Source organism: Meleagris gallopavo, chromosome 2 (genome assembly GCF_905368555.1).
Source record: "Meleagris gallopavo chromosome 2, MGAL_WU_HG_1.1, whole genome shotgun sequence".
Taxonomy (NCBI): domain Eukaryota; kingdom Metazoa; phylum Chordata; class Aves; order Galliformes; family Phasianidae; genus Meleagris; species Meleagris gallopavo.
In genome coordinates, this window is record NC_139405.1 from 19802051 (window position 1) to 19824729 (window position 22679).

At 35.4% G+C, this 22679-nt stretch overlaps 1 protein-coding gene across 1 annotated transcript in view; it reads left to right on the forward strand.

The window, feature by feature from the left end:
• USH2A (usherin) overlaps nucleotides 1-22679 on the forward strand; it is a 377385-nt gene that overhangs the window by 54142 nt on the left and 300564 nt on the right. Inside the window, exons 11-14 of the mRNA XM_085219239.1 lie at nucleotides 5233-5428; nucleotides 8793-9434; nucleotides 15883-16066; nucleotides 21153-21316. Of these exons, the coding sequence (XP_085075365.1) occupies nucleotides 5233-5428; nucleotides 8793-9434; nucleotides 15883-16066; nucleotides 21153-21316 (1186 nt within the window). The remainder of the gene's footprint in view (nucleotides 1-5232; nucleotides 5429-8792; nucleotides 9435-15882; nucleotides 16067-21152; nucleotides 21317-22679) is intronic.

The window sequence follows — 22679 nt, forward strand, 5'->3', positions numbered from 1 at the left end:
CTTTCTGAACCAAGAAGTCTATTTTAGTCACTCTGCATTCATATCTTTGTTTGTTTTACTCACTCTATCTAATGCTTTCATTTTACACACATTATTAAAAATGTAATACACAATGGATTCTAGTGACAGAATAACATTTTTGGTGTAATTCTGTTTTACACATAATTCCAGTATACCTTTTTTAACTGTCTCAGAGATTTGATATATTTTTAGGGAGAACAAAGAAGCTATAATAGCTCCTTTCTTGAGTGGTAACAGCTAATTTTGGAATTATCATTGTTTACGTGTGGTCAGCATTGTTTTACCTCAGGTGTTATATTTACACTACTTGATGTAGAAATTAATCTGACTTTTTGATCATCCATTTGATTAAGTATATGCAATATTTCCAGATGTTGCTGATATAAAGAAATATGGTAGAATCATGAAGAATGATTAATCTTTTCTTAAAATGCACAATTATTTTTTCCAATATGTCATACTTAACCAATTTGGTGGCCTTATATGATGGAGTGATGGCATCGGTGGACAAGGAAAAGGCGACCGATGTCATTTACTGGACTTGAGCAAGACCTTTGACATGGTCCCCCACCACATCCTTATCTCCAAATTGGAGGGATGGATTTGATGGGTGGACCACTTGATGGATGAGGAATTGGTTGAAAGGCCTCAGACAGAGGTGGTGATTAAATGGTTCTGTGTCCAGATGGAGGCCGGTAGCAAGTAGCATCCCCCAGAGGTCTGTCTTGGGACCGGTGCTCTTTAACATCTTTATCAATGACATCGACGACCGAGTGGAGTGCACCCTCAGCAAGTTTGCTGATGACAGCAAGCTGAGTGGTGCGGTTGACACGGTTGAAGGAAGGGATGCCATTCAGAGGGACCTCGGCAGACGTGAAAGGTGGGCCTGGGTGAACCTAGTGAGGTTCAAAACAGCAAAGTGCAAGGTTTTGCACTTCGGCCGGAGGAATTCCAAGAATTTATACAGACTGGAAGGAGCGGTCATTGAGAGCAGCCCTGTGGAGAAGGACCTGGGTGACCTGATGGATGAAAAACTGAACTGAGCCAGCAATGTGCTCTTGCAGCTTGGAAAGCAAATGGTATCTTGGGCTCCATCAGAAGAGGGGTGGCCAGCAGGGACGGGGAGGTGATTATCTCCCTCTACTCTGCTCTTGTGAGGCCCCATCTGGAGTACTGCGTCCAGGTCTGGAGCCCCCAGTACAAGAAAGACAGGGAGCTGTTGGAGAGGGTCCAGAAGAGGGCCACGAAGATGATCAGGGGACTGGAGCACCTCCCTTATGAAGACAGGCTGAGGGAGCTGGGCTTGTTCAGCCTAGAGAAAAGAAAGACAAATTGCAGCCTTTCAGTACCTAAAGGGAGCCTACAAACAGGAGGGGAGTCAACTCTTTGAAAGGGTTGTCCTGAACTGCAGGACAAGGGGAAATGGTTTTAAGTTGAGGGAGAGAAGGTTTAGGTTGGATGTTAGGTGGAAATTCTTTACAGAGAGTGGTGAGGTGCTGGAACAGGCTGCCCACAGAGGTTGTGGATGCCCCGTCCCTGGAGGTGTTCAAGGCCAGACTGGATGGGGCCCTGGGCAGCCTGGTCTAGCGTTAAATGTGGAGGTTGGTGGCCCTGCATGTGGCAGGGGCATTAGAGATTCATGATCCTTGAGGTCCTTTCCAACCCGGGCCATTCTGTGATTCTGTAATATCAAATCTGTGATTTTGTCTACTAATTTGCTTTGTGCAGAAAAACGTCTGAATCTGTAGATGGCATAAGCTTTCTCACAGCCATTTTAGTAGATTGATTTAACTGTTATCATTTTATTCCTCTTTTACTGAGGTTGATTTCAATATTTAATAACTGAGTAATTTTATATTGAATTCATCTAGAACTCTTGACTTTTTGTAGTAAATTTTCAACATATCAGTTTTTGCTTACATCTTTTCCTTCTGACACTTCAGTTTGAAAACAGTCCAGGAAACTGTTCCTAGTGTCACAGCTCTTTCACTGTAAACGTTCTGAAATGCCTTTTTTTTTTTTTTTCCCCTCTTCTCTGTTGTGTATGCATCTTCCCTGAAAGCTACACAGAATCATGGAAAAATTAGTTGGTTACCTGCTCCAACTCCAACTAGGGTTATTGTCAACAGAGTCCAGCCAGTCATGCTTTTGTCTGCATGAGTCTTGAGACTTCTGGGCAGTCTGCTACTGATGCTGCCCTTTGTTTATATAGCAAACTTTCTGATGTCCAATCTGAATCTGCTTATCATATATCCTTTATTCTTTACTGACTTTCTTTTTCTTCTTCTGACTGAAGCTGTTTTTTTTTTTTCATCTTTTGTTTTTAAAATTTGGTTATGATTATCTTCTTAGTTAATTTTCTTGTTGCGATTTGAATTCCTCTTTTGGAAAGATTTGGTTCTGCTTCTAATACTTTCCTCAAGTCCTTCTTGATAAGGATTATGTGTTTATACTGAGTGATAGCAAAAGTATCTATACATAATGCTTGCAAGTGCATAATCTGAGGATGCTGTGATCGCTAAAACAAAATGATTCTTTTATAGTTGTTTAGTAAATTACAGTATTTTTTCATTTAGTTCCTCAAAGTAAATTCAGAGTTGCTCTTCACTTGAAAGTTCTCTGAAGACTCAGATTAATGGTCTCTAAAAATAAATTACATTTCTAGATCAAATCTGAAAAAAATAGCTTGAAAATCTTTGTTGCTGGTTGTCTTTCAACTGTAGCAGCTTCTCTTAACTCTCCATTTTTGTATGTGCTGCTTTCTAGCCTTTTGCTTAGAAAATACCATTTTCTTACCTTTATAGTCTATTCCTCTTGCTGGAAAATGCGACTGGTACATCAGTGGACATCTACCATAAAAACATTTTGAAGAGGTTTTATTAGACTACAGTATCCTTTTATGAGGATAGGGTTAGCAATACGTGCATCTCTATAGCATTCATTCGGTGTTTTCTGCATTGAAAATTTCCAATTAGATGTTGAATTACTCTATTTTATCTTTTGTTAATAAAACTAAGAACTTAATTGTATACTGGAGGGTATGATTAAACCATTTATTTCAAATGGAAATTCTGAGTAGATTTGCCCGTAGCACCACAGAACTCTTCTGTTTCAACTTGCCTGACTAATAGTTTTAAAATAAAAACAGCAGTTTAAGTTTTGGTCTGATATCTATTTAAAAGCATTAACCCAGCTTGACCATAATACACATGTTTTCAGTCTATCCTGAAGCTAGACTGGAGAGGGGATAACTCACTTTTTTTTTTTTAGGCATTTAAATGACTTCACAAAAGGAAAAAAAAAAAATTTACACCTAAGTAATTTACGGTACCTTCTCTTTTTTCTAGTGTGATGCAGATACAATCCCAATATACTTAACTATGATGATATACTATGCTGTACTAACTGCTAAATTCCAGCAATCCAGAAAAGAGAAGCAGAAGAGTTATGTTCCAGCTCTGATACAGCCCACAGAATACAAAGCTGAAATGAGGCTTATAGAATTTCTAGAATGAAGGGTTTCTTTAAACAGAGGTCAAGAAATGGAGCTCACCTGCAGAATTGCATTTCCCAGACTTTCTCATATCCCAGTCACTGTCCTGCAGATGGCTGCATCTAACTCTATGTAGTTACATATAATTGTGCATGCAGCTGCAAAACTGCAAATATATCTCACTGGTATTGCGAATTGGAAACAGGCAAGGTAGAGTGGAATATGTAATTTATGCATCTTGATGTTTGTAGAGTGCTTAATTCTTAAAAGCTTGAAGTCAGTTGAACATGTCACGTTGAGTTAGTTACCCATGAGCAAAAACCCTTTTCTAAAGAGCTTTGGCTTTATTTTACGTTTTTATTGAGAACAGTGTGACATTATTAGGCAAGCGATGATGTACACAATTTATACATAGCATATAAACTATCAGTGAAGAAATCTGGGGGACTGGTACTTGTCTTTAGTTGATCAAGAATTCTGTCTTAACTTGTGGAAGATTTCTCAGCCTTAAATACTGCGGTATTGTACCGGGAATTACAAATGTGAATGGCTGCTGTTTAATTTGTCACAATGTGACAAAAAACGGCAGATTTCCTTTCTGTTTTGAAAAAAAATTGATTTTATTTCTTCATGTTTGTATTAATTTAAAACAAATGAAATGGAGAAAGAAAAGTATTCCTTTTCAATTTTAGTCCATTCTTTCTCCTAGGAAGCACTCAACACTGTATCTTCATGCCCTATTCTCTTTTCAGTTTTGCATTGAGATCTGAAAATTCTCTCCTTATTTTTTAATGCTTTTCATTTACACTGTATTTTTATTTTTAATTTTTCTTGGATATGGATTCTATTTAATTTTGCCTAAACTCATACTTCTCTATTGGTTTGACTCCCTGCTGTTATCTGTGTTGTGTGTTGTCTGGTGCCTTCTTTTCCCTGTTTCTCTGCCATTTCCCTTTCCTTGTGGGAAGTTTTTCCATCATATCAAAAAGTGATGAGTGTAGCAATTGTTATTTTTAGGTTTTCAGAGTTTTGAAATTAGCTTTCAGATTCCCTTAAATTTCCCAGTTTACAGCTCAGGCATAACAAAGGATGCCTCAGACCCTTTCAAGTAGTAATCTGTCCATTTACGAAGCAGGAGAGGACCATCCCAGCACTGAAATAGAATACTAGGATCCCAGATGAACCCAGAAAACAGAGAGAGGGTTTAAATACTGAGCCATTAGGTCACATCCTTTTGTAAAGGAGGAATTTATATTGATGAATAATTAGAGAAGAAACCGTTCCGTTTTCTTTATTCTCATTTAGCTACCATTTTCAAATAAATAAGAAGATAATGATATATGAATATCTTTACCTTTTAACATAATACAATATTTTGTAGTAACTGATTCAAAAAACTGCTGTTGATTTCAATAGAAGTCATCATTTACACAAAACTTCTTTGCATTTAGTCTTTCAAGTCCAGGTGTTAAATAGTGCTGCACTGTTTACTCAATTCCTTTTTTCCTTCTGTTTAACTCTAGTTAAAAAGGAATGATTACATTGATTCTCTTTTTTTCTGTCAAAACAAGTTAAAGTATATGTTACACAGGCTTATTTTTTTCTGTTCCATTTAAAGTTTTCTCCTCCCCGACTCATACTCCCATTCTTGTTGCTAATGAGTGTGTCATCTAAAAATAGATATGTTCATCATTCTATAATATTTTGTATCTTTCTAGATTGGAGGCCAGTGTAATTGTAAGAGACATGTGTCTGGCAGACAATGCAATCAGTGCCAGGAAGGATTCTACAATCTACAACAGTCAAACCCTGATGGCTGCACTCCTTGTAACTGTAATACCTCTGGGACAGTCAATGGAGATATTACCTGTCACCAAAATTCAGGCCAGTGCAAGTGCAAAGCAAATGTTATTGGTATGTGTAATGCAAGAGTTTGGAGCCATTTTTCTTGTTATCTCTGGAAGTAAAAAACATTTGATTTCTAAATGAAAAGTGCAGTAAACTTCTTTGCTGAAGGCAGATTTTAAGAATGAATAAAATTAACTGTTGGAAAATTATTAATTTAATAATTCTATGAAACTACAGCTTGAAGTTCAGTTTAATCAACCCTTTAAAGTTTCTTTATGGTGTAGTTGCATTACCTTACATAGCTCCATACTAATAAGGCACAGAAATAATGTAATTTGCTTACTGCATAGATGTTTCTTTTAGGAAATTAACACTTTTTCAAAATGTTTTATACTTAATGAGTTCTAAGCAAATCATTTCCATGCTAGTTTTCTTAATATAGGAAAATAAATGGATTTTTTTTCTGAAAATATCCTGTGCTACAGGGTCCTTTGTGATAAATCTATCCATTTTTTTCTATTATATTTCTTTGAACTGTTCCTATGAAATGCAAAATAAGTCAACATAATTCCACAGATCATGTACATAGCTAGGGTTAGTTATCAAGGGCCACATAATTTTAATTTTGTAATTCAATGCCAAGCTGATTATAATAAACTGCTACCTTCTGTGTTATTTATCATTTTTTTTACAAGACGTGCTTTTTTGTTTGTTACTCCCACAGGTATTTTTCAGAAATTAGATTTGATTATAGCAATTTATTACTTCCAGCATATTTGAGGGGAGCCACAGCCACATAAGGACAAAATTTATCAAGTGCCCAAAATACACAGTATATATAATACACTTTGAAATGTTGATGTATGGGAATATTATGCAAGGAGAATTTCCTGATAAAGTGAGCCTTGCATGGTAACTGTACATGTCTCAGGCTATACATGTCTCAAGAAAAAAAAAAAAAAAAGAAAGAAGAAAGAACTCTTTTCCTTCTTTGTTATTAGAGCAATTAGTAATGTGCTCTTTTAATAATTAACCATGGTTGTAGGTTGTTTTAAAAACATTCAAGTTTCTATCAATTTACAATTCACTACTTTATTAAAAGTGACTTATTTGTAAAATTGTGAACATTTCTTTGTCTCCCTTTATTCTGATTGTGGCTGGAATTTCCAAAAGGAAATACAAAATAACAGCAAATAAATAAAAAATAACAGCAAATAAAGAAAATAAACAAGTCCACTCTTTCTGTGGATATCATAGCTATGCTTTCCATATGATTAAGAGGATGCTAAGAGTCAAAAATAACCTCTGTGACCTCTTCTGTGCATTGTGTAGCCACTCTGTACATTCAATAAAATGTAGTTCAGGATGTTCTTAATTATACTTTCTTCGCATACATTTTATGTTTAGTATAGGTCTTCCTCTGTGTCTCTTTTTCTTAACTCAGTGGAAGTTCAGTGTATGAGACGTGCATGCATTCTTACGTATTTCATTGTCTACATAGTTAAAATATTTTCTCTCTTTAGTGGAAACAATATTTACTTCTATTTCCATTAAAATACAATACAGAAAAAATGCGTACATCTCTGCTTTCTGCATATTTATCTGTTAATAAGATAGGAGGCTTTTGTTACAAATATTTGACTGTTAACAGGATAAAAACCTAAATCTTTCTGGACCGATTCTCTCTTTGTTTTCCGTATCAATTGTAAATAGGCTTGCAGTATAGGCGCATGTGCAGTAAACTTTAACAAAGAAAGCTTCCCTCTTTGGGTTTGTAAATTGTTTTTTAGAGCAATCAGTCTATTGCCCTTTTATCTATTTAAATAAACACGATAACAGAAAAATGCAACTATGGATGATGGTGTTATGAAACATGAACTGTTAGAGTTAACACAAATGTTAAATCTTACTAATGATTCTATCACCAGTAAAATACATTAGCACCAATAATTTTATTAAAGTAGGTCATTCATCTAGAATAAAAAGGTAGAAGAATGTGAATTAAATGCCAAGCGTGCTAACTCCCCTGTACTTGTTAACATTGAATGTGATGCCCTGTAGGCCTTCCTCAGTATCGTTAGGAATAGATTACCTGTCAGGAATATGTATGGCATATTCAAATAAGCACTGCACATATTTTTAAAACTGATATGATATGAATCCATGTAGACCAATTTTAATAGTTCAAAATGAGTCATAATTCTTGTTAACAATACAGTTATTTTTAAAATTTGCAGCAATAGTGGTCCTTTTTTATTTTCCTTATTGAAATTAAATGATATGCCTTAGGTGAGTCATTCATCACTGCTAAAGGAACTTGCCTTCTGTTGGAGTTTTTGAGTTTTTATCCATATGTAGAATATATTTCCTACCACATCTTATTTTTATTTTTATGCAGGTATAATATACTGAATGCATGTTTGTATTTTTTTTTATTTTTAAGTAATAATATTTTGCTAGAAGATTGTATTTTTTTTTTTTTTCTGATGCAAAAATTAAGTGATGGCTTCACAGTGAAGGATTTTCCCACTGCAAGGGAAAATACATAACTGAATTAGCATTTTTCATATAATAATCTAGTTTGCTTTCTTGTAATGTACATTTTATAAACTAAAATACAAATGCTATCCCTTGGGGCAGAGATAAAGCAAGCAATGACTTTGAAAACAGAGCTAATAAAACTACAGGATGAAGTGTGAAGAAAACAGTTTAGATTTGAACGTACTGTAGGAGTTAACTAAATCATACGTTTGGATAAAAATATTTCATTTTGGATTATGGAAAACATTTCTTGCTTTCAGTAAATTTTTTTTCAGCCAACATTCAGCTAACAATAAAAACCAACGTAAATGTAATCATTGTTCAAACCAAAGTACAGTGTTAAGTAAGTGATCGTAATTAGTACTGTGTTTTTTCCTTAAGTATATTTAATGTCTTCAATGTAGAAATCTATTATCAGAACTGATTGAGAACCCTGTGCAATTTCTTGATATTGTATTTCTTCATAATAGGGAGAATGGTTCACATAAGCATTTATCATGCAAGAGGTGTTCTTCCTGGGAACAAGAGTGGTTTTTTGTTTGTTTGTTTTTTGTTTTTTTTTTTTTTTTTTTTTTTTTTTTTTTTGTCTTAGAAATGCTACAGAGAATCTCTTGTAGAAGTATCTTAAATTGTATTGAGAAGCCAACAGAAATGCATTACTTCTGGAACAAATTGGAAAAATAAACAGGTTTTGGAGATACCACTGCACTTCAATTGATTTGTGCAGCCCTTTTGTTCTTGTTAATTATGCTGGTAAAGTGAAGAATATTAGTCCTCTTTGTTTTTTCCAAGTGTAGAGTACTTGTAGGATTTTTGAATTTGAGTCTATGTCTTTTCAGCATATATGTATATATATTTTAATTATTAACACTTTTTTTTCTCTTTCCAGGTCCTAGGTGTGATAGTTGCAATTTTGGATTTAAAGCTCTCAGATATTCTAATGAAGATGGATGTGAGCCTTGCTGGTGCAACAGCCATGGCTCAGTGAACCAATTCTGCAACCCTCTCACTGGACAGTGCAATTGTAAAGAACAAGTAAAAGGACTTCTCTGTGACACCTGCATGGACAACTTTTATGGGCTGGATGTAACTGGCTGTAAGGCTTGTGAATGTAACATTGCAGGGTCTTTTTCTGGAACTGTGTGTGATGCAAGGACAGGGCAATGTGCATGCAAACCAAATATTGGAGGAAGACAATGCAATGAATGCCTAGATGGCTACCACAGAATACAAGTAAATCATTCCTTTGTTTGTCTGCCATGTGATTGTGATAAGGCAGGTACAGTAAATGGCTCTCTGCTTTGTGACAAATCAACAGGACAGTGTCCTTGCAAAGCTGGTGTAATTGGCCTTCAGTGCAATCAGTGCATGCTTCACACATACAACCTCAGCATGAGAAACCTCCTTGGTTGCCAGCGCTGTGACTGTGACGCTAAGGGTACATTAGCAGGAACAGTTTGTGACCATGTTTCTGGACAGTGTGTTTGCCTGCCTCATCGTCAGGGGAGAAGGTGCAATGAGTGTAAACCAGGTAAGGAAATTGGAAGAAAATCTATCTGATGTAGGCAGTTTTTTATTTGTCACATACTGTCATAGTTCCGGCAAAGCATTAGTGTCCTGATTGGTATTAAATACTTTGTTGCTAGAGATTGTATAATTTGTTATTACTGTAGTTTAAATATGTCCAAAATAGATTTTTCTTACAGATATTCAAAATCTATCCAATTCTTTATGATCTATTCACTAAAGAAGTCAGTGTAAGAGGTAAATTTGCATAGTTTAATGACCATCAACTATCTTCATTTAAAATAAAAAAAAAAAAAAAGAAAGGGAAGGGCAGAGTGCAAGCTCTTCACAAAAGGTACTTTGTGCATAAAGCTGAGCGTGGTAGAGAGGACCTTCAGGATATAGGTATGGAGATGTTTGGTTGAACTCGGATGATGCTGGCAAACCATATGTATGGGAAAAGTTGAGTCATGGCCTGAAGCACTGATTGATCACCTGAGGCAAGCAGTGAGTCAGCCCTGGGAGCACAGGTGAAAGCAATTCAGCTGGGCAACCGGAAGGGGTGGAGCCTTGCTGCACTGCTCCTAGACCCCATTTAAGGGCTGACTGCTACTGGGGAAGATTCTCGTTCTGGAGATTCCTCCTTTTGGAGTTTTCTACTGTGAGCCTAGGACACGGGTGAGCATTTCATTTTCGATTGTCTCTTTCCGCCATGATAATCTTTCTAACTATAAACCTGTCCTAACTATGCTACTCTTCTAACTGTGCATTTGTTAATAATTGAACACGGTAGAATCACAGAATGGCTTGGGTTGGAAGGGACCTTGATGACCACCTAGTTCCAACCCCCTGCTATGGGCAGAGCTGCCACTCACCAGAGCAGGCTGTCCAACCTGGTGTTGAATGCCTTCAGGAATGGGGCATCTACAACCTCTCTGGACAGCTATGCCAGGGCCCCACCACACTCTAAGTAAATTTCCTTCTGAAATCTAATTTAAATCTCTTTTAGTTTGAAATCATTCCTCCTTGTCCTATCACTATCAAACCACATAAAAATCTGCCACCGCTTGTAAGATCACTTTAAGTACTGGAAGGATGTAATTACGTCTCCCCAAAGCCTTCTCTTATACAGCTCAGTCCCCTCAACCTTTCTTTGTAGGAGAGGTGCTCCAGCCCTCTAGCAATCTTCATTGCCTTCTCTTGACCTGCTCCAACAGCTCCGCATCTTTGTTGTGCTGGCAACTCAGACTTGGATACAGTACTGCAGATGAGGTCTCAAGAGGGCAGAGTTAGGCAGAGGAGGAAAATCATCTTCCTCTCCCTGTCTGACCATCCCTCTTCTGATGCAAACCAGGATACCATTGGCCTTCTGGACTACAATTGTATATTGTTAGCTCTGTTAAGCTTTTCATCCACCAGAAATGCATACCTGAAGTAAATATGCTTCCTTGCCTTGCTCTGTTGAGGATGTGCTAGTTCTGCAAGGAATGCTTGCAATTTCTCCCTGTGAATAGCTGATGCTGCAGTATCAGTTCAAGGTTTCATACTGTATTACTGTAAACGGAGTCCAAATGTTTATTATATGTGGGTAGCTCTGCAGTTACAGCTTAATGTTTTTGTTTTAAATACTAGCTGGGTAAGGTAAAACTATGGGTAATATTAACTACATGTAATAATATTAAACAGATTTAGTTCATGTTAAATACATATGCAATTTATTAAGACAGCAGGTCACATTAAAAGGTACGTTATAGCTCCATTGGTTTTAATATGCCATTCAATAATTTGAACAGAGGTTAAAAAAGCTGCTTAACCTCCATTAAGTATTTTTGGAAATATTTTAATTTAAACTATTTTAGGTACATATACTAATAAATAAGGCACTGTTCTGTTTTTCTTAGTTCCTCCTCCAGAGCTATTTGACCTACTAACCCTCTACAGCAGCCACTTAATCAGAGATCAGCAGAGGAGTGATGTCAAGGCTTCCTGAGTCAGTGACCGTCCTCGTCCTTGAAAAAGAAAGGCCAGGGTTTATGCAGAGCTAAATGGTTTAAAGAGGTTTAATTGATAGTATGAACAGACTGGTTTGTGGAAAATCCTGCATGGCATTCAAAGGAATACTTCCACAACAGCTCTTGTTCCTTTAAAAAAAAAAAAAAAAGAAAAGAAAAAAAAGAGAAGAAAAAACTTGCTGCAAGAACCGTATTTAAAGTAGTTAGGAAACAAGTGTAAGTGTATATGTGCTGAACATTGAGCTTTCTTATTTAGATGGAAGTTTAAGTCCTTAACGCTGCTACTTTTACTGTAGCACAGTGACTGTGATATTTTCACTAGCATTTAAATGTTGATCTTAGTCTGAGCTGATTTTAGAGATTTACTAAGACTCAGACTTGAAAAGATTACTGTAAACTCCCAGTTTGAGTAAAACTCAAAACTTCTTTTATAAAGAACTTGCAGTAGCCTTCTATTATGTAAATTGTGTATATGTATCTACTTGGAGAAAATTATTTATTTAATTAGGTATGGCAAATTCTTCTGTTTATAGTCCTAGTATTCAGCTGTTGAAGTATGGAAGAATGTAATTGGCTTCTTGTACACTGAAAACTTCCTTGGATTTGCCTTAGGGCAAAGATAAGAAAATGCACTCTGAATATATAGAGAGTCTCCGTATAGTTAAAAGCACACCAGTAATTAGTGAAAACTTGCATCCCTAAAGCATGCTGAGTATTTCTCAGGCTGTTGTGGAACATTTCAACGTTGAGTTTTCTAGTAGAATATAGTTTGTCTTTTCTTTAACTGCTCATGTGTATTTATATCTCTTGCACAGTTAATCTTATTTAAAGTAACTTCCTGATTGTATCACATCTTCTGTATACCTCAAGAAAATTTGAGAAGTTTCCAGAAGTTAATAAAATCTTAATGCAAGAAATGTTGCCATCAGAGACAAATTGAAAGCATATATAACTTCACGAAATTATTTTCTATGAGAATTTCCACTTTTGCAAAACTGTTTCCAAAGTATTCAGAGAGGTACAGCATCTGTTTTGTTGTATCCATGACCTGCTGTCTTGCACTGTATTCTGACAGAAGTAATATTCTTGGCAGATTTCTGTGCACTTCCATATATGTTTCAACTAGTAGTTAAAAAGAGAGCAAAAATTGATTCTAACAGAGAATTGAACAACAAAAAAGCAGTTTTAACTTATCTACAAACTTGCTTTTGAGATGTCCAAGGTTGCGGTAGTAGAAACTTGATCTTTCGAATCCCAAGTGAATGGTTTGTCCCTGCCTTATTCCATAGCTGTGGCTCCATGCTAACTGGGATTTGTTCCGTACAATCTAACACAGATCACAGATCTTGAATCTATGTTGTATAAAACAATGAAACTTTCTGTACAAACTGCCTCTCTTGGCCACTGAACATGAAGTGACCAAATTGTCAGTGTTGCTAATTACATTTTGAAGCACAGACTGTGGTTAAGAAATGAGTGCTACTGCTGTAGTTGATAAGCATGTAAATGTGCTAAATCATTTTTCAGGTGTTTCTTTTTCAGTGGGAGAAGTAATATGACTATGATTAAAAAAGGAAGACAAATACTTTGCTATGACTTTCATTCTTCCTTTTGAAGAGTGTTTGATTGACAAATGTGATCAGTTATGGTTGAATTGGAAAAAAATCTGACAAAGAATAAGCATAATACTAGCTATATACTTAGATCTTGTAGAGATTTGCAGTGGCTGTCTTAAAATTGGAAATTGGCTCTTTTATACAGCAGTGGATCCTTCATAAAGCAACTTTTATGAGCCCTTCTAACCTTGCTGTAAATTAAGATTGCATTAAGTTGTTTCTTACTCCTTCCTGTCAAATTATAGGAGGTGGAAGTAAATAATAATAATAATTATTATGACAACCGGCATTAATTTGTTATCCTCTCTTATCTTTTCCTATAAGTTAATTGTGGTAATTAATTTACCTATAAATATTTTGAGAGGTAGACTAACTCATATTTTCCCATCCCTCACTTTTACTTTAAAAAAAAATCGATTACTAATTGCTACTTTCAAATTTTTAATCTATCAGGATACATGGTTAAACTTTCAGAGCATCTGTAGAAGATTATCATAATAAAAATATCATACCAAATCCTTTATGCCTGTACAGTGGTATGGCTATTATGACATTAGGGTAGAAATTAGAGCCAGGCTGTTTAATGTTAGAATATAGATTCTTTGCAATTTTTTTTTCTGCTGTGACAAAAGCAACATACATTATACTGATCGGTCCTGCTCAGATGAAATTAATTTCCATAGTAAATGTGGCTTACTTATTTAATATGATCTTTTCCTAGGCATTAATTTTATGCAAAATTTCTCATAGATAAGAATCTGTTTCAGCTTGTGTGCTTATCATTTACTACAGCTGTAAACTGGGTTCTGAAGAAGTACTTTGACCTTCTGCTGGAGTCCAGGCTTAACTTGTTTCCTATCTTCCTGTTAAGTTCTCTGAGAGGAGTTGTTCATTGTGCTCAAGAGTGACATTGCTGGGAAATGGTCTTTCCTTATTTATGCACAGGATGAATACTATACTGTGCAGACAACTGCAGTATGAGATAATACATGCTGCCTCACTAATAACTTCAAGCTATTCAGTCTCTGTGGTGGCTCACTTCGGGGCCTCTCTGGAATAAAGTGCCAACAGCATGGTTTTTTTATGATGTGGATGTATGTTAACTGGAGACTGATATCACTTCAGTGTCCACTTGAGATTTATCTCACTGAGGATCAGAGGCTAAACTTGAACAAAGATTTGAGCACTAAAATTCTAATGTTTTCAATCTGTTTAGTTCTTCTACTATTTGGATATGAGCTCACAGTGCAACACCACTGTGAAGTCAGAGAATACCACCCTAGGGGTGTATATATGAAGCAATCTCGTGTAAGAGGAAAATAAATAATAAGGCCGTAGGCAATACGAGATTTTACAATACAATTTTGGGCCCCTTGTTATAAAACAAGGCATCAGAAAGTTATTGGACACTGAAAAAGATTCAATAACTGAGAATATGACTGGAGAAACTGATTGAACTTGATCTGTAGATGGGGAAAGTGTCTGAGAAATCTTTGCAAATGCTGCATACCTTTTTGACTAAGGATGAGTTTTCATTTGTGCAATGATAACTAATAGTAAGCTGACAGAGCCAGAAATTTCTTGTGGCCCTGTCTTAGGACCAGTGCTTGAAGGTCTGTACTCACTGCTGACAAGTGATAGTTAAGATTGCATCATCATCGTTTGCTGAACTCGTATGCATTGCTATATTTTTTTAATCAACTGTACTACCATAAAAGAAACTTCAAAGCAGTTTGAAACATTAATAATCATGTGAGAAAAGAAAATAATTTTGGAGAAATATATAATTTTATTTCTTACTAGTATTTAGTTATTTGAATTGTCCTCTGATGTGGCATATAGAAAAGAATTTAGTAAGAACGGAATGAGTTCATAGAAAAATAGATTATACAAATGGTACATCATCACTATGAATTGTGCTAAAAAAATCACTTGTAATTTCAAGTGAGGCTGGAAATTCTTCAGTGTCCATCTTGGAACTATATATCGTCTATATGAATGTATTTATTTGTAATAGGTTAGAAAGCTGCATGGATAAACATTGCTTGTAGGGGGAACAGGGTGATAAGTATAATGGCAGAAGCATACTGTGTGGAAGGTAAAGTTGAATGTTCCAGTTCATAATTTGAAATAATGTAGGAAAAGAAAGATAGGGTTCGGAATGAAAACTTTTTAATAGCGGATAAGTAACATTTTTTCAACCGTTTACTATTTCTATTTTTTTGTGTGTGTATGAATGCGAGTAGAATACAAGAATTTTAGTAGGAGTAAAAAAAAAAAATTTATGTGGATCTGATAATGCTGACCACATATAGGCTTTCTTAAGAAACATCCGCATATTCCAAGGGTTCAGCCAACCACTGGCTGAAAAAGATTGAGTGACTTTAAGAAAACGTGCATCTCTCCTACTTTGCAGCTCTGTAATATTGACTACTGTAGGGATGGCATCAAACTAGAGTAGACAAATGCCTTTTCTTTCATATTACTACTTATGTTTCTACAGCTTGTGGTGTATTTGTTAGTACCTCTCATGTCCTTGGATCTTTACTTTCCTCATGGACATGCTAATGACCTCCCCTGTTTTGGTTTGCTCTGTCTCAAAAAGTCTGTAAATAACAAAAAATCAGAATTAGCAATTAGAGGATGAATAACACGTTTAGAATGTGCCAGTGAGGTTTACGAGCTCTGCTCTGCAGAAAAGACTATGTTACTTTGGGTTGGAGGTGTGTGTATTTATTACTTAACCTTTGGTTCTGATATTTCATCCCCATTTATAGACAAGTTAGTGCTCATTTTTTCTTTTGTTCTTATACTGCCTATTCTCAAAGCTATTTCTATTTTTTAGGTTTTTATTTCTCCCCATCCAGTGTCACTGGCTGTCTGCCATGCCTGTGCCACACAGCTGGTTCAGTGAATCAGGTGTGTGACAAACTAACTGGCCAATGTACTTGCCAAGATGTCTCTGTAACAGGACGGACATGTGAACGCTGCAAAGAACATCATTTTGGATTTGACTCTGTCACAGGGAGGTGAGTGTGTGTTTTTTGTGGTTCAATTAAAACATCCTCTATGTTTTTCTCACAGTAGTTCATTCTGCAGTTTCAGTGACAAAACACACTTGCTCAACATAACATTAATCTTTTTGGAATCTAGCATGCGCTTTGGGTAAGTTATGCAATTCTCTGTGCTCACGTGTGCTGAAATAAAAAAATAAGTTACGATACAGATTAGAGCAGAGCAAATATGATAGCTATGTAAAGCCAATATTGTCTAATGTTATAGCTATTGGTAATTGTTTCACTTCAGTTAAGTGGTGTCTTCTGTAAGACACATTGTTTTGTGAGGTGTTAATCAGTGGCTAATAAATTACTTATTTTCAGGTATATATAAGAAATGTAAATCTACGTTCATACATGCAGAATGTTTTTGAAAAATTCCAGGAAGATGATTTAATGGAAAATTAAAAATTTTACAGGTATTCCTTAATTTCAAGTTTATTTTTTGGCAGCAGCAGTAGAAATACAGCACCTTTCCTCTTAAATATCTGTTGTTCTGAATATGCGTATTCTTTTCCTGCACTTATGTGCCACAGAGTGAATTGTTTATCTAATGTACCCAGGGGCTTTTATGTACACTGAAATTATATGGATATATTCCCTGGAATGTAAGGGCTAAAATGTATCTATAGGTAAAGCATTGTTATTCCAACTATTGCTCTATCTTTCTCTTCCAGGGTTGTCTTTTTTTGCTTAATCCTCGCCATCTCAATTTCCTTTTAAATATCGTCCAGAAAGATTGCACAGCTCTAATGCTATCATATTTTCATGCAGACTGATGGCGTTAGCTTTTTTTATGCTTAGTATTTTTCCCTTTAAGAAACAAACAAAACTGAAAGGAAAAAAAAACGCAAAAAACAAACAAACAAAAACATAAAAAAAACAAACCCTACAAGCTTAAGCAAAACATGTAAAATATTCATCCCCGTCCTCCTTTCCCCCTCAGCTAGTGTGGGGTAGACATGCTTTTAGGCAGTGATTATCAGTCTTGTCTGGCATATACTTGACATTATTCTGCAGATTTTTCACTTTAACTTTTATGTTACTGTCACTCATTAGGAGAATTTTTTAAATTACTTTTTTTTTTTTTTTTTACTGTGGTGGGTCACAGAGGCTTCTGCTAATGGTCATAAAGTAATTTGTAGGAATAAGGACTTCCTATTTTCACTTCCTGTCATTTCTAATGGTAAGAAATAAAATCAGTGCAATATTCACATTCTCTTTTAAATACTTTTTTTTATTATTATTACTAATCTTTTTTTTTTTTCCGGTTACTAGAAATAGACATTTTTTTCCTCAGTTTTAGCATATGAGTTAAGGGTTTAGATCTTGAACTAGATGTTTGTCTCCCATTACTTGCCTTTTGAGTTGTCTTATGAAATTCAAAATACAGAAATATCTAGATTGGAAATAAGTCTCATCTTGTAAAGAGAGAAGTTCTTATAGTTCTGGATCATGAATTGGAGTTGGTTTTAATGCCTTAATACTACTTAATCCTCATGACAGTATTGAAGACTGCTCCGGTAGTATATTAACATGATTAACTTGTGTTGCATACACTTGCCTTTTGGTTAGCATCTACTTGGGCAGTGTACCTCTATTCCTCAGGCACAACCATTTATCCACTGAAAATGTTAAATTAAGTCTTCGTTTGTTAATCTATTTTAATCCATTTCTTTAACTGTTAATATATTTTTAAAAAGAGCAGTATGCTCTTTTTTTTTTTCTTTGTAATACTGCAAAGCTATTGACACAATTCTTGCTCCAAGTGTCTTTTAAGGATTCTTCAGTAATAGAATAAAAAGGATATGAGCTATCAGTAGTGGCAAAGACATATCTGCCTTAGCACAGTAGAAGAAAAGAAGCAGAAGTTGTGTGACACATGGGAACTGTGAGCCTTTAAAACTCTGAGTCTTAGAGGAATGTATGTGTGTGCTGATTTCTTCTGTGGTGTTTTTAAGATAAAATAAATTCTATATTTTTTTTAATGCATTTCAGCTTATGAAGGAAAATTTCCTCTACAATCAGTGAGTTAGAGATTCTGGTTGTTTGCAGTGGCCTGAACAGGTCACAGTTGTGGGTATTGGTACACTTGCGAAAAGCCTTACCTTAGTATTGTTTACTATAATGAACAGGTCAATGAGTATCACAAATTGTTTATCTCTATATATATATATCTTGACAGATTACTGTTTATGAAATCCATTTAGCAAGTGAGGTTTTCCCATAAGGATGAAAAATGAAGATTTTAAACAGATTGCTGGAGACGCTCTAACTGCACCTAGAGAGTCAATGTAATAAAGGTTTCTCTATATTAATATTACAAAAGCCATTTATCCTCACAAAATCAATATTGCAATTCATCTTGGCCTGACACTTCTCTTTCCACGTTTTAAAAGTCTGTTTTCCCTGATTATATATAATTCTATTTTAATAAATCACAAATATATTTGACTCAGAGTATCCTGATTTAACAGGGGGATTTAACAAGGGCAGAAAGATTTCTTACACATTTGAAAGTTTCAAATAACATTATTTTTTCAGTCCTTAATTGACTGAATCCTTAATCCTTACTCAGAAGCATGAACTGTGCATAAAAACAAAACCAGTGCTAGAGTTCCGTAGTTAAAGAAAATGTGTTGTCTTGATCCTGAAAATGCATGTAGTTAATTGTCATCATATCCAGTTCCATACATGCTTCGTGTCAGCAAAATCAGGTCCTTAATTCAATATAGAGGGAGACGGAGAGCGCGACTATTTCAAGTGAAAAGCAGCAGCCCCACCCTGTCAGGCAGTGAAAAGTATTACTGAGCTCTGTGAATGTATGTGTATGTGAATTTGATTGTCTTCTGTGTATGATAATGAAAATTGGAATACTCAGGAGGCCCTTAATCATAAGAGGTGCCGTAATACACAGGCGTGTGGGAAGGGAAGCTTGTCTCTTAGTGTTTAGAGATCGAGACAATTTTGTTAATCACCTCTCGCCCCCAAACTATACATACTAAATGTCATCACATAATGAAATAAAGAAATTATAAAATGCTGTCTTGCTGAGCAAACAATTGTCGTCTTTTTTTTCCCTCTAACTAAACCATTTTTTATTTTTTTTTTTTAGTCATGGCGTTTAAATAGTCTAAACAAAACCTCTATTTGAAGGGGGATTTGGAAATGCTGTCTACAGATGAAAGGACTTAATACAGTATGAAAAAAATTGCCCTTTTCTCTTGACTATAAAAGAGAGCAAACTACAGAATAGTGGTTTCCAAGAGAGAATGTATTTTATTTATTCCCAAAGGGATATTAGTCCATAAAACAAATTTGCAGCTTATTTTGCAGCTTTAGCTTTTATCAGCCTTTTTAAGGGTGTTGAATGATTACCCAGGAGATCACACAGCACGAGCTGCTGTGGAGTAAAGGAACTCTAATACAGAGAGCTCTGTGATGGGTAGGAAATATATGTGAAGAGTTTTCTTAAACTTGTTTAAAAATCTGTCACATTTAATGTCTATTTCACTGATTATTGACCTGAATTTTGGTGCCCTAATGTGAAAACACTTTCCACCCTCCTTTCTTTTTTCCCTTGCCTTATAAAGCCCACACCTAAGTTACAACTGAACTCACTTTCCCTTCTGCCTCCTTACAGACAGAAGGAGATAGGCCAAGGTGATGGTGATGACTGCAAAACTAGTGAAGTAACTTGTGTAAAGGCATCACCACCAATCTCCTTGTATCTGGTGAAACTGGCCAAGGGAAAAACTTTAGAAAATAAACTCTAGTCTAATCTTAACAGAGTGGATGTGGCATGACTGCCTCTCCCTTGGGTTCTTCCGAGGCATCTTGGGACCTGAGCATGTGGAATAATTTAAGATTCCCTTAAGACCGATGCTGCTTGTGTGTGAATATGGAACTTTTGCAGCTTAGGACAAGAGTGAAGTGTAGATTTTCCAATATGTTTTAGCTGCACTGCACAGTCCAAAATTTCTCCAAGCTCACGATTTTTCAAAAATATTTTCAGTTTATTTATCTTAAATCTCAATCTAATTATATTTTAAAGTGCAGTGTTTTATTTGCCACTGTTAATTTCTACTGCTATGACTAATAATGGCAGTCTCTAGTGAGTAGAAGAATAGTATTTGAAGTAAGGAATAAATGCTTTGCTTAATTTCTGGGATTTTGCAAGTCTTTGAATATTTGTAAATCAGACATTGGTTTTCCTGCTTTAAATGTATGTCAATAAGTAAATAGTATACCAAGTGAAAATCAAGCTGATCATGAGAGGTCCCACATGCAAAAGCCAACACAAAAATTATTCCAGAAAGTGCTCTATTTTTACTAGGAAGATTTACAGAATTGATATCTGGTATCTGTATGAACATATGCTTTTATTTATTTTTATTACACATATAGATTAATTTAACCATCTAGTTAAATATTCACTTCAATTATTTTCAGTTTTGTCCCTCAAGCAGCAAATAAAATGAGCTTTCTGTTAAAATATCCACGTTTCTCCTACTTTGCCTATATTTGCTATTTTAATCAGATTTTCTCAGCGTTTGTCTTCACATTCTTTTTCCTTTATTTGCTGTCTTTGTGTGGGTTTTTTTTTGCATGTTTTTTTTTTTTTCAACTTCATGCTGCTTGAAATTATTCTCATTTTAGTAAAAACCAGGCTTTCATTAAACCAGTAAAAGCGACTGCATGTGTTACCCTAAACTTTATGTTTGTACTGGGAAGATCATATATGAAAGCACTGCAGGACTGAGTGCATAATGTAATTATTACCAAATATTGCTATGCATTTGATAGAGCTTTAATTCTGAGCAGATTTCATATAGATCAAAATATTGTTCTGGCATTGAGATTTTAATTTTTAATGTGTGCAACTTTTAAAAATTACTTTTATTTCTTTTAGGCTAATGGATTTTCTGCTGTGTCTCAGGCTACTTTTTATGCTTTTTTTTCATTATGTCACACAAGAATCTTTTAAACAAAACCCTACTGTGCTTAACTGAAGTGTTAATGTGTTTTGATCAATTCTTTCGTTTGCTTTTGTTTACAGATGTCAGCACTGTAATTGTCATCCTGCAGGAGCCATTAGTGGTACTTGTCATCTTGTTACTGGACAATGTGTTTGTAAACAATTTGTAACTGGCTTGAAATGTGACAACTGTGTTCGGGATGCCAGTAATTTGGATGTCCACAACCTATTTGGCTGCAGTAAAAGTAAGTGGATGTTAGGCCTTAAAAGCGTCTTTCAAGTTGATGCTTATTTATTGAATTAAGAAGTGTAAAATTAGTTCATCAGTACTAAAATGGGGTTCGACTCTTTTTCCTCCGTATTTCTTGCCCCATAGGTTTGTATTTTCTGCTGTCAGTATCTTAGGAACATTTTCTGTTGCAGTCTGTACAGAATGCTCCATGTCACACATGCAGCTTATACTTGCTGATCTAACTCACTTGAGAGATAACCCATAGGTTCCTTCCACTTTCTACTGCTTTCTTTTCAATGACAAAGGCAGAATTCTCCTTTTAATCTCATGAATGCAAAAATATTTGTACAATTTACAGTTTAGCACCCCCCCCTTTTTTTTTTTTTTTTTTTTTTTTGCCTTTGATAGGAATCAGAAGACCTGCCTTCAGAAGGTCTAAAAAACAATAATTGTAGTTAATTAAAAATCTGGTCCTCAGTGGTCCTAATTTTGTCTATCTCCTCATGGAGCTTTTTTTTCAGTCAGTTTGGGAAAATATGTGATATGATCAGGGCATTGTAAACTGGAGTATATGAGGTTAGGCTAATGCTGTGCTGATGGCCAGATCATGAAGAGTAGAGTCATGTTGCAATGGAACATCTGTTCTTTTGTCCTTGCACGAGTCTGGATTTGAAGAGGTGGCAAGACTTTGTGTCAAAACGAAATGTTCATATTGCTCGCTGGTGGTGCACTGTCTTTTTGATGGCAGGGACTTTAAAGGAGAGGAAAAGCATTATATATAATAAGAAAAATCATTTTTTGAGTTGTCTTTAATTCCGAGCTTTGAGGACAATACAATACAATGACAAACTCTGTGACTGGGACCTGTGCTAAGAATGAAAAAGTTGTACTACATTGTTGTGGCACACTCGACTGTCATATGCAGTTAAAAGCTCAGTCTTAAAAATTCTCATAACCACTTAATGAGGTACTGTAGAGATGGTAACTTCTATCAGCAGACCTAATTAATAATGACGTAACTGGTTGTATTGCGAGTTAGCACAAGAAGCCATGTGTAATGCAACAACAGGTTTAGATGTTCCCAAGCAATTTCTATGTATTTCTCGATCTTCTTTCATGACATGTATTCTGCATAGGAAGTTACATGTGATATATCTTTGTAATATATGCGTGCTATAGACTTGCAAGCAGATATGTGTATGAACAAAGAGTTTGTTTACAGGGACACTTTGATTCCTGCTTGAATTTGGATTGTAAATACCTTTGAATTTCAAATAATTGCAAATTGCAGAATGCACAATAGTATAAATAGAGCGAAGAGTCAGATCTGTTTCCAGAGGTGGTAGTTCTCTAAGACTGTTGTTAAAGACAGTTTT